At 39.2% G+C, this 12,804-nt stretch overlaps 1 protein-coding gene and 1 non-coding gene across 2 annotated transcripts; one reads left to right on the top strand and one right to left on the bottom strand.

Moving 5' to 3' along the window:
• The first annotated feature begins 5,183 nt into the window (after window positions 1-5,183).
• TRNAY-GUA (transfer RNA tyrosine (anticodon GUA)) lies at window positions 5,184-5,270 on the top strand. Its single transcript is given in 2 exon segments — window positions 5,184-5,220; window positions 5,235-5,270. It is a non-coding gene; the product is annotated as a tRNA-Tyr (tRNA).
• Window positions 5,271-7,286: 2,016 nt separating this feature from the next.
• Window positions 7,287-11,365, bottom strand: LOC127785369 (carotenoid 9,10(9',10')-cleavage dioxygenase-like). The gene is made up of 13 exons (XM_052312799.1): window positions 11,127-11,365; window positions 10,888-11,034; window positions 10,707-10,809; window positions 10,336-10,595; window positions 10,071-10,250; window positions 9,161-9,239; window positions 8,987-9,068; window positions 8,787-8,849; window positions 8,564-8,702; window positions 8,111-8,423; window positions 7,913-7,977; window positions 7,676-7,828; window positions 7,287-7,567 (listed from the first exon to the last, which is right to left on the bottom strand). Exons 1-13 carry the CDS (start codon window positions 11,235-11,237, stop codon window positions 7,445-7,447), a joined length of 1,818 nt encoding a protein of 605 aa, XP_052168759.1. The 5' UTR covers window positions 11,238-11,365; the 3' UTR covers window positions 7,287-7,444.
• Window positions 11,366-12,804: the final 1,439 nt, after the last annotated feature.

The raw sequence follows: 12,804 nt of genomic DNA on the forward strand, positions 1-12,804 counted from the left end.
GAGGTTTCTCGTTACTTTTTAAATGGCCTTGATATTTCTATTTGGTAGATGAAAGTTATATCTATTCAGGAGTCTATTGATATGTTTACTTTGATTTTAGATTGACTTTACACTAAACTTAAAACCCATGAGAGGAATATTCTTTCTCGTAAAGTTGACTTTAAATCTAGTGCTTTGGTTTCTCCTTCGACTTCCTTGGATATTGGTGCTTCTTCGTCAAATTCTACCGCTCTTGCTTCTATAAATGTCATATCCGATGATCAACACGAGCAACTCGAGGAGGACTTGGCTTTGGCTATTGTTGGTATTTATTACGAGCACAAAATAATCTACAAGCGCACATATACCGTTGTAGCTTTCACCCAACAGTATTCCAGGGTATTGTATCCACAGGAAATGTGTGTGAACAATCTAATAACAGAATTCATCCAATGACAACAATTAAATAGTAGGCCAAAGATAGAGATGATTCCTATGGGTTAATTATCTAAATTAAGTTTAGGTAAAACTCTATCAATCACTTTCGGCACAGGCTTACCCCTAGTCTACCAAGGAGACTCTGGCCTACAACTCTATGTTGTACTTGAACATGGAGGATTACAAAGGATGGACAGGGTTATCACCACCTGCTGTCTACCTCTACAACCCGTGTAGCACACCGCAAATAAAGGTAACCTCTAGCTTAGACATCACGTCCACGCTATTAATTACTACCCTAATCTCGGATCCACATAGAAGATTAAGGTACACTACCTAAGAGTGACGAACCCGTAATGATGAGAATATATCTTGCATAAATAATAAAGTAAATACCAAGGAGATCACAAATACTTATCATCTCCAGCCCTCCTCCGGAACACCCCTGGATGAATGTCGACATCTCCAGTGCTCCTCCGAACCCCCCTCCCCCGAGAGAACTTCGACATTTGAGACACTCCTTTCGGAGCTTCCCCACACTCCCTTCCAATATTCTAACTCTACTAGAGAGTAGCCTAAATGTATAAGTGAGTTGTACTCCACTTGTTGTGTTGTGCCTTGAGAGTGAAATGGAGAACTCATTTTATAAGACAACTATGACGGTTACTAGGGCGGTAACCACCCACAACCGTCATTGGGAGAGCATCCTAGTCCTCCACGTGGCAGCAGATGGCGAGGGGAGCCGATGTCAGTTCAGCTGAACTAGGAGTTCGATCGACCCTTGGATCTAACATCTTTAGCCGCGTAGACCTGAATGCACTCCTAGGGTCGGTGGGAACCTCCATGCCAAAGTTGGGCCTAAGAGGCCACAACGGTGGTTCGGTCGAACTCCTAGATAGGCTGTTTTCAGCCGCACTGGTCTAAATGGCCTCCTGGGGTCGGTGGGAACCTCCCTGCCAAGGTTGAGCCCGAAAGGCCACAACAGTGGTTTGGCTGAACCATTTTTGGCCCTTCTCGGCCACCCCTTTTGTCAGGTCACTGTCCAGTGGGCCCCCATGACAGAGCACGAGGGTTGTCATGAAATATATGGGTTTTGCTACGTTTTTTTGGCCCTCCAAATCCATGTACTCGCGTCTGATTAGCCGGAGGTTTGTTTTATTGCATGGTGGGTGGTTTTCGTCCATAATTCACCTACATACAAATATGCAGCAAGACTTGTGAAAATGGTTAGTAATAACCACTATCTCTAAGTTTGATATTCCATTTTATATTCTTTCATTTGTTTTTATGTGTGAATTGATTATTGGATTTGCTAGTTAAGGACCGTCAACAACACCTCACACTTATCCTTTACTCATCTTTGAGCAAAGCTCATGGATATAAAAATAGAGCAAGGACTTCCTGATCTCCTCTTTCCCGTACTCTCTCCTCTTTTTCTACGGTTTGTATGTTTGCTGCTGTGGGAGGAGATTCACTTCACACGCAGTGGGATGGATGCGTGCGTGCATGTGCAATGCATGTGAAAGAGCATGTAGCCCAGTGATTGCAGTGACCTGAGTATCGGTCCTGAGTTCAAATCTTCATAGGCTAAGTTTCTAATTTAAAAATGTTGTATATATCGGTCGTATTTGAACATAAAGACCGGTAAAAAAAATTACTCTTCTCTAAAAAAAATAAAAAAAGTAATGCTTAGGCAAGCGGAGTGGGGGGTGAGTGCCTGTTTGGTTGATGCCCTCGTTAGCATGCCTGAGAAATTTGCATGCCTGATAGACATATAAGATGCGGATGAAATTGCCTGGCCAGGCAGCCTGACACCCTGCTTGTTTGGTTGTGCACCTCTGCCTGGGAGGAAAAAAACATGATTAGGATCTAGATTGGATCTGCTAACTCACATACTAGTTGGATGACAAATCATGGCTTTTTACCGCCCCTCCAAAGAATTTAATGTAATACCCAGTTTTTTTTAACAACTTACATACATCAATAAGAAAAAAAAGAACAGAAAAACACATGAAAAAATTAATCCCCAAATCCACGCATCTATCATAACCTTCAACGATTCCTCCCAGCTAGTTGCCAATTGATTCAATGAAACAAACCGTTGAAGCCTTCAGTGTCTTGCATCCGGCGTGGGCGTGTGGCTTTAGCGCATGCTTCCTTCACATGCTTCATTCCGACGACGGCTACAGCAAGGAAGCAAAGCAGCAGGATGAAGGGATCTGGCGAAGGCAGATGATTCACATACAAAAATGATGGTGGCGAGATGGCGGCGGCTTCGACTTCTCGGGATGGCTACAGCGAGAACAACGGCAGTAGCTTCTCGAGACAGCTGCGGCGGCTGCTCGCGACGGCTGCGGCGACAACGCCTGCAGCAGCTTTGTCTGGCGACGGCTTCGTGCACGCGTGCAGTCGAATGGAATCCCCTCGTTCTTCCTGCGCGGAAGACGGATTACAGTAGCAAACTGAAATCGTGGATGCGCCTGGAGCTTAGGCGACCAATTATCTATCTATCTATCGATGTATACTTATACTTATACTAATTGGACACTTTCTACGAGCTCTCACGTTAATCAGAAAAAACTATCCGTCTATTAAAGGAGTCATGTAATCATAGCCGTACATCTTAAATCCAATCTGGTTTAACACTGTGGGCCACCTTTTAATGGCCATCTAATGTACGTAACGTCGTCGCCGATCGTATCTCTAACGAAAGAAGAGACGGGGATTCTATCGCGATCACACCTGCGACCATCTGGGAAAACTTTTATCAGCGATGGTACGTAGATGCTCCAGTCGTCCTTCATGGCTTCATCGTTATTGCTGTAATGGATGTAGAGATCACTGCAACGTTGTGAATTGTTGGTAGATCAATTAGGTTCGCACCCTTTTTTTCTTTCGTAGTAATTTTCTTCAACTCAATCTATCTGGTAAATCGATCTCCGTCACATGTGCAAACGAAAGCAAAATGATCAGAATCTAAAGAGGTGGCCTGATAGCAGGTTTGCAGGCCGCGGCAGGCAGTAATGACCCCAACGATGAGGCAGGCATGTACCTTCCGTTTTCTTATTCTGATACTAATTCGCTCTCCTTCCGTCAGCATCATTATTTCATTTGAAATTTTTTGGTAAGCATTATTTCATTTTATTTTATTATATCTAGAAAAATCAATTAATTGGTGAATGGTTATTGCACAAGTATGTTCATGATCTTTATTTTTTTATGATTTTTTTATCAATTTGCCACATTAAATTCTTTCACTATTATCGATCGTAATATACTATACTAGATTAGCTATATGTATATGCGCACATTCTTTTTCCTGGAACAACCTTGCACCATAGCCATTGTCAGTTGTGTTGTGAGATAATTTTTTTGAATACTACGGGTTAGGTGTTTAAATTATTAACTATTCGAGCAACACATGCAATTTTTTTCTGGTGTCTCTTTGGCTAAACTATCTATTTGTACATTTAACTAGGCTCCCTGAAAGTTAGCAAATATTGTTATAGCCTTCCGGTGACTATGGAGTTCAATTATAAAGATTTACATCCATAAAAAAGTTGATGCCATGTACAATTAAAAAAAATTCAAATCGATAAAAAATAATTAAATGCAATTGAATAGATTAAAACAAAATTACATATTAGGTACAACTTATCTATTACAATTTCTAGACTCATAATTTAATAATTATATAAAACACAAATAATGAAATTAGAAAAAGGACTCAGTTGGGTGTGTTTGCCATAGCTTTGGCTTCAGCTCCATCTCTCCTGAAATTGGAATCCAATCAAGCTTCACTAAAAAGGGATTGGAGCTGGTTGAAATAGTCTAACAAAATGAACTAGCGACATAAAGCTGGGTTTTGGTAACTCTACTTCTGACTTAACTCCTGAAGATAAATTTAGGAATTGAAGCCCTAGCAATAGGCCCTTATCAATTCTAAATCTAAATAATTCTTAAAACATGGGAATGCCATAATTTAGACTACACATTTTACAATTATTAATTTTTAATTTGGAGCTGTTAATCGAACCAACAGTTTTGTTCTTAAATACTTACAAAGTAGGTTCCATACATTTACTACCGACTCTTTAGTTCCTTTCCAAAATTTAATAGTTTCTAATTTCATAATTAAGAAATATGGTCCTATTTCATACTTTCAACTAAGTAATTTCATCGTAAATTAATATCAGCATGTAGCCATCAATGCAAAGTAACTTTTTTACCAAGTCTTTACAATTTTTAAGATATTTTATATATATGGTTAAAATTTAATATTTATGTCATGTCAACCATAGCCCGTGCAACAAACGGGTTGGCGACTAGTTCAGGCTAATGATACGCGGGAGGACATCTGGCCAGGCATGGGAGCAAGAGCTTCAGGAAGGTGTGACATCCCGGCCCAGGGCTCAATAGAATTATTAGAATACTCATATCAACAAGTTGCAACTTCTTTTTCGGAAGCCGATCTCCAAAAAACTCCAGGATTAAGCGCAATTTTCTCTTAGAGCACCAACCAAACAGACCCTAATGGCACGATATTATTTTCTCCCCCCGGCCGATCCGCAAAGAGTATTCTCCATGTTACGTGTATTAGTATTTTGTTCGTCAATTCCTATTTTATTCACGTGATGCATGATATTTGACTGTTTATCTACAGAGGCCCGCGATACAACGTACATACATACATATAATCAAATTCAACTTTCAACGTACGGACATTTCTGTTTGTCATAAAACGAAATTGCAATGTCATCGATAACCCGACCTTAGCTCAGTTGGTAGAGCGGAGGACTGTAGTTTGATGCGGATTAATCCTTAGGTCGCTGGTTCGAATCCGGCAGGTCGGAAGTTTAATTCTTTATTTTTTTTGTTGTGCGAATTATTTTATGTACCTCACGAAAAGAAAAAAGCAAGCTATTTTTGCAATATTTTTCCTGCACTTCTATTCGTGACATGACTTTTAAGAGCAAGCCCAGTGTGTTTGGCTGCTTCGCTGCTGTAGCAGATATTCGCAATTGCTTCGACACTCATTTTGGAAGAGCCGATTTGACTCTCCTCGATTGACTAGGATTTGCTTGCCCAAACCTCATTGCCAAATAAATACGCCTTTCTTTTTCTAACGAAACAAGATTAATGATTATCGTCACCATCTGATGATTAATTATTCTTGTACTTTAGTTACACCTATATAAAGCTCAATTCCCATGACAGTTTTTGTCTTATTTTGTTAACCTCCACTGATCCAATGCTTAATTAAAATAAGCTTTACCGGTCAAATAAATGATTCATAAATAGAAAGACATGACGATTGAAACCAGTGACACATCCTGAACCTTATTAGTTTTTTATTGGATACATGCCATCATAAATTTTACGGTTTAAAAATATGACATTACTATTCATATATTTAGAATTATGCCATTACAATTTTATATAAATTCAAGATATGCCACTACATACCTGTTCATCGTATTTTCTAATATTTTAGGACCAAATTGCCCCTATCCTCCTTCCACTACTTTCTTGTTCCTTCCTTCCTACTCTCTCCAGTGGGACCTGTCGTTCGTCTCGCTGACGATTGAGCTCAACGTCCCCCTCTTCAGTGCTACTTGTCGCTTTGTCCACATTCACCTCCCACTCTCCGGCACTAAGAGAACGACGAAATCTACGGCCACGAGGAGGCACAAGGGCAGCGAGCTCAGAGGCAGGGAGATCTAGGGCGATGGGATCGTGACAGGGAGACGCAGGGGCAGCACGTGTCCCTCTCGCTAGTGGTGGAGCTTGGTGTCCCTCTCACCGGTGGCGGAGCTTGGCTCTTGTTGTCCCTCTCACCGGTGGCGGAGCTAATTGGCGTCCCTCTCTCCGGTGCTCCTCATCGCTCTGCCCACATCCGCCTCCCTCTCTCCATCGTGAAGAGTACGACGTGGCCTACGGTGGTGTGGAGGCACAGTGGCAACGGAGAGACGGGGGGTGGTGGGCTCAGCGGCAAGACATGGTGGGGTGGTGTGCTCATCGAAGGAGAGATGCTGGGGCATGGGCTCCTCCTCCTCCCCTTGCCTACAGTTGCCATGACGATGGGGACCATGTTTTCCTTGAACCAGATCTTATATGTTGAGAACGACAGTTGTGCACTCAAGTTCCTGTGCCACTTATGTGATGGCAAGCGAGGGGAGGAGGAGGCCGGCGTAGGTCAAAGGTGGAGGTGGAAGAGGTGGTTATGGTGGCCAGAAAAAAAATGCACTGAAAAAGATATGGAAAGAAAAAAAAACAGAAAAAAGAAAAAAAAGAAAACCGTGCGCCAAAAAAAAAAACCGCGTGTCGCCTGCGTTTCCCGCTCCGCGCGCGACAAGTGTCTAGTGGCACGTGTCCTCTAAGTGCTTAACACTTGCAAGTTAAACATGAATTGTATTGATTTTGTGTTTGTTTGCTGATTACCAGTTGCAAGTTAAGGATTATTGTATTAAAAAATATGTGTTGCCACTGCTGAAAATGCCAATGAAAATGCACTTGTATGTTTTATGTACGAGAATTTACATCTTACTTTGCTTTTAAGCAACACACATTACTATGACAAAATTCTTCAATTAATCTTTTAAGCTTTGTAAAGATGTACATTTGTATATTGCACTATCACATCATAAAGGTACTGCATGCGCAGTTGCAGTGCAATTAGATATTTCACATTATTGAAATATTTACTTTGAAGACAAATAAATCTTATTGATGGTTCTATGTCCTTACGAGAAACTGGATACTATGCAAACAACTAGAATTGCAGGTCGCATGTACATTTTAACTGAGCACACCTTAGCTTTACATAGTGACTACAATCGTGTGGGATAATATTAGGACAATGCTGCTGGTAGCCTTATAACTGTCCTCAGTCAGGGTAAACTATATTGACAATTCACCCAGCAAGCCTAAACCCATAAGCTTTGTTGCTTATAAATTTTTTATCCTATTACGTCTTTATATTCTAAACTGACCACTTTTTTGCTGGTTTAGTATTCATAGAGTTACATCACGTCATTGTGTTTGCTAGTGATGATCTGAACGTTCCATGAAAACCATAGGGTACTCTTTGTGGCAATACTATTTTGGCCACAGGAGCACCTTCAAATGTTTGGGCGTCAATAATGTGCACCTGCAACATAGAAACATGAAAAAAACAAATTCAAATTCAAATTTGAATCTGTGTGTCATTCATACAGAAAATGGCGTGCCCATGTGATATGATGTAACAAGCACTTGCCTGTGATGTATTAGACCTCTCGTCATGTACAAAAGAAATTATCCACCCATCATCTTCGTGTGAGCCACCAACTCTTGGAACAAATGCTGCTCCAGAGAAGAACTGATCTTCTCCAAACCCGTGATATTCTGTCTTTATTAGATCTTCAGATGTCTGGTTCATGACATGAATGCAGTGAGTTAATAATATTAGATAAAGATTGGTTGGAGTACTGTAGCAAGTCCATTTCCAATGTACCTCTGCAATTACATTATCTGCCTCTTCAAGACAAAGTTTTGCAAGGCCTCCATATTTCAGGATTACTATAAAATACAGAAAGAACTATCAATCAAGGTGTGATGCACAATCATATTTCTTGTGAAATATACTTCTAATCCATGCCATGGACCTCCAGATTTGATAAATTACATAAAAACTGTTTTCTTTAACTAATACCTTTCTCATTAACGCCGTAAGAGCTTTCCAAAGAATCCACCACTTGTGCATAGGCATAACTATGATGCAAGCCTGTGTAGTGGTCATTGATCACAGGGAATTCCATGGAAAACTCAGTTCCACTTAAATATTGCCCTGAAACAGCCTTTGTCTTCGTGTTTAATCTCCACTGGTATAATCGAGAGAAAAATTCTTCATTAATTCCTTGTTTCACAGAACACTTAGAAGGATCAGAGAGCAAATCATTTTTGTTTAGGCTGATCCGAGGGCCTGGAATGATGGAGTCAGCCGCACGAAAGCCCCTGATAACAACCTATTTTACCAAGATAAAAAAATGAGATTCATACTGGATATGCTTGGTAATGATGGATAGTTGGGTAAAATCAGAATTACTATGCTAATGCAACTACAAGTATATGGAACAAGCTTTACAAAACTATAAAAATACTATACCTCATCACCCTCTTCAAAGCAGTTGATAAAATGGAACATGCAGAATGGTTCAACGTCAAACCACATAACTGATTCTGCATCACCATAACGGGGCATAACTCCTATTCTTGCATAGCTGTCCTTCTCAAACTTGATCAACCTGTTCCAGGGGATTGCGTTCTTATGGTTTGCAGGTTTAAGCCAAGAATCTCTTTAATAAAATAAGTTTGAGTGAAATACTTACTGATTGCCTCTGATAAGTCTACTGATGTCGATGGTAAGAGGTATGTCCATTATTATGTTGTACCTGCATTAGTAGAATAAAATGTGTAAATTGAACTTTTGCTTTACTGGAGACTGATAATTAAGTAGAATATGTTGAAATAGATTGTAGTTTAGTCATTAAACTACAGCGAAGAGGCTCTGATTGGTACCCGGACATACTTAACAGTAACTCCTATGTCATGGCAGAGTATACATCTGTCCAGTTTGAGGTCAACTTTATGTTTTAGTTGAGTTCCATCAGCTGCCATGAAATAAAACTTCAATTGGGGTCAAACTTTAAATTTAACCTTGATAGAGAGGACAGAAGTAAATTCTAACTATACAATTAAATACCTGAGACAACTCCGACCATTAGGAAAGGCCTCTTTGCATCTGAACCAAAAATGACTAGCTCTCCTGATCCAGGAGCTACCTACATCCATTTGAACCAAGTGATTTAAAGCGATTTAAATGATAAAACAAAATAGCACTAAAACATGATTTTACTCAGAATGTGAAGTCATGTGATGTATCATACTTTGCAGTTGTTCATAACTATATATCTATAGTGTATGATGTTCAAATAAAAAAAAATATTCTACATTATTTATTTATATGTATTTAGTTGTGGTGAGCTCCTCATATGTTTGTCTTTGCAGTTAAATGGCAAAGATGTGCGAAACCACTTGCTATTCTGCAATAGGCTTCCATCCTACGTGCTACACATCTCATTGCGTGACAATATAGTCCATAGGCAATAATGTGCCATATTTTTGGCTCGATAATCTTCTTATTGAATAAAATTTCCAGAGCACAGATGTAATTGAAACAATCTGATGATTCTATTTGAAGTGCCTGGGCACCTGACTTTGCACATGTGTTTTTCCAATAACCCTATATATATCTATAAAGTGTATCCCACTAAGTGTGTAGTTAATGTTAATTCTTTCTTCTCTTATAAAGCCACATCACCTTAATTATTTTTAGCCTTTAGATCATTCATTAAGGGTGCAAATTGCATCTCTTCTCTCTAAAAGACATCATATTTATAACCTTTAGATAATTGATCAATGTACAAAATATGTAAGCATATGAAATAAAATCGTATGATATGTAAGAAAATTTTACCATATCTCCTATTTTAACACACAATTCACCCGCAGCGTTGCTGCGGGGTACCCATCTAGTTATATCTTCTGCCTATAAATGCTTCAATTACTGATTCCTATTGCTCATGTAGTTTACAGAAAATGACCAGCCATACCTTTGGGTGAGCTGTGAAAGGCCTTTTCCATTCCCCATTAATGTCCCAGCTATCACCCGTGTCGAGATTCTGAATGCTGATTTCCTGAGGCAGGTGGTTCTCAGAAACAGCATACACCTTTCCAGCATGCTCAAATACATTGGTGTTGCTGATGTTCTTGTTCACTTTGCCAAACCTCATCTGCATTGCATATAATTTATCCATTTCAGATTGTCTGAAAAAAAATAACATATAGTTTATTAGGCTTGTGAAGTGTTATTTTTACATAGTTGAGAAAGTAGGCCGCGACGATGGCTGCAGAGTCGCCCATGATGGCAGGGAGGAAACATGGCTTCTGTCTGGTTTTCTCAATCTTTAATGTTTCAGATTGCACATATCGATTTGCATAGGAGACTGACCAAGTATCTGAACTGTTCTTTGTGAAGTAGATGGCATGGAGCATGCCCTCGCCTTCAACCCATATTTCGCTGGATTTTCCGAAGATTGAGACGGTCGAATGGAGGGCTCCAAACAGTGGATTGGAACCTGTTGAGATTTTCCACCATTAGCTTATTATTATGGTCAGCAATTCTCATGTACTGCACACAGTTATACTTATTTGTTGATACTGTAACAAGAAAAGAATGATGCCACCACCATTTCTGATGTATACACCCTCTGGGAAATCTTCAGGTATCTCTCCTTCAATCTGCAGAATCTCTATGGCTTCACTGATCTCATTGACTGGGGCAAAATTGCTCTGCAGAATTGTAAAACCATTTATTTTGGTATTGATGATGGACACAATGGGGAATGAAGCAATCCTTGGATCAAGTACCTCTGATGGGAGCATAGGTTGGTCAGAAAACTTGAAGGTTGAGTCGACCAACGTATCCAAAAGCCCCTGTTTTGCTGTCTCCAGCGCCTTTGAGGCTTCGTCAATCCTGAAAGAAAGTCGCCTCTGAAGCTCCTGAAACAAAGGTCTCTGGAGAAAGAAAGGATCTGAAGATCAGGTATCTATCATGCAGACTAAAAACAAGAGAAGATCTAACTACATTCTGCATGAGAAGAAAATACCTTTGGGTTTGTGGCTGTGGATTTTGGCTGGGTTCTTGCACCCAGAGAAGAGGCAGGTCTGAAGGCAGGAGAGGCCTTGCAGACACATGGATGCAGAGAAGCTGTCATCATTCTGCTAGTAAAAAAAGCCTAAATCCTTCTGAATTCATGAGTGGATTTCACTCCATTTTATTGCAAATCGTGATGAAATTCCATTTGTCATCTTGGAATATCCGTCACGGAACCATCTTGGTGGCTGCCTCTCGAGCAGTTTTGGACATAGTGGGCAAGTTCTTGTTAAGCATGCTGATGACACTAATGGACTAATTTCACCAGCGTTATTATCCAATAAAAATCTTGCCAAAGGATTGGAAGTTACATTGATGCCAAAAGCTGTGGGCAAAACTCTGAATTCATCCAAATTTTTTTATGGTTTGTAAGCTTTGTTGATGCAAGTTTCTGCTGGTTCCATCAACAACTATTTTAATGTTGGTGGAGTCCAATCAATTCTTGTTGATTGCCTAAGATAGTAGGGTCAGTGCTGAATGAATGAATAACTGAATGACTTGTGATAATTATTCGAGGGTACAAATGAACTAATTAAATAAATAGTACAAATTAGAAAAATGGATCAACAACATTTTTCTAAGAAATTCATATATATAAAGTTTTTGCAAAAAATTCGCACCCTTTATAATCTCAGGAAGCATGCTTATTCTTACTCCATTCCATTCGGAGTAAAAAACACAGAAAGGTTAGAATTTTCCAAGTTGACCTATTTTTTTTATGTTAGATAAGAGATCAGAACCTTCACCGAGCCAAGCCTCCACTTTTCTGCTAAACAAACTGATTGATCGATGAAACTTAGCGCCTCATCTTGTTGGCACCAATTGATTAGTTAAAGCTAATGAATGACAACTATCCCACAAAATATTGTTTAAACTAAAAAATGGCATCGGTGCTTGGAGATTCTCCTCACAGATCTGTTTTGGATGGTAATGCTAAGAACCAAGTATAAATAATTAGCTGTACTAACCACACACCAGATTTATGCTTTGACACACAAACTAATGAGATATGGAAAACATAAACAACAAAAACATCACATCTTCCAGTGAAGGGGCATGTCAAGTGTAGGCTTGGAATGTACAGGGAATATACTAGCAACGAGGCGACTGCTATTTGACAATGCTTTGGGAGTAACAATTTTGATTATTTTTAATTAAATTTCTTTATGGTCTAAGTTATATAAAACCATCGGGGTTTTGACACGTGATACATAACCTCATATATTATGGCCATAAAGTTCTATAAAATCATACTCCCTCCATTCCATAATATAAGGCACAACCATTTTTTAGATGTTCTATAATATAAAGTATGCATGCATGCAAGCAATTAACTATGACATCTTCATCATTAAATTATTACTTTTTTAAATCTTCCACTCTCATGTTCTCTAATTCTATTGGATGCATGCATTATATTTATTAGAATGATCCAAACTATAAGATGATAATAATTATTTCTTGGTCTTTGGGTTAGAGGTGGTTATGCCTTATATTTTGGAATGGAGGGAATACCATTTATCATTTTGAATTTGATCTATCACACTTTTGGCTTCTATAGTCACATCTCAAAATTATGAGGTTTTTCATCTACCATATAATGTTGTATTTATGTAAGTAAAGCTTTTTAA

This window comes from Oryza glaberrima, chromosome 9 (assembly GCF_000147395.1).
Source record: "Oryza glaberrima chromosome 9, OglaRS2, whole genome shotgun sequence".
Taxonomy (NCBI): domain Eukaryota; kingdom Viridiplantae; phylum Streptophyta; class Magnoliopsida; order Poales; family Poaceae; genus Oryza; species Oryza glaberrima.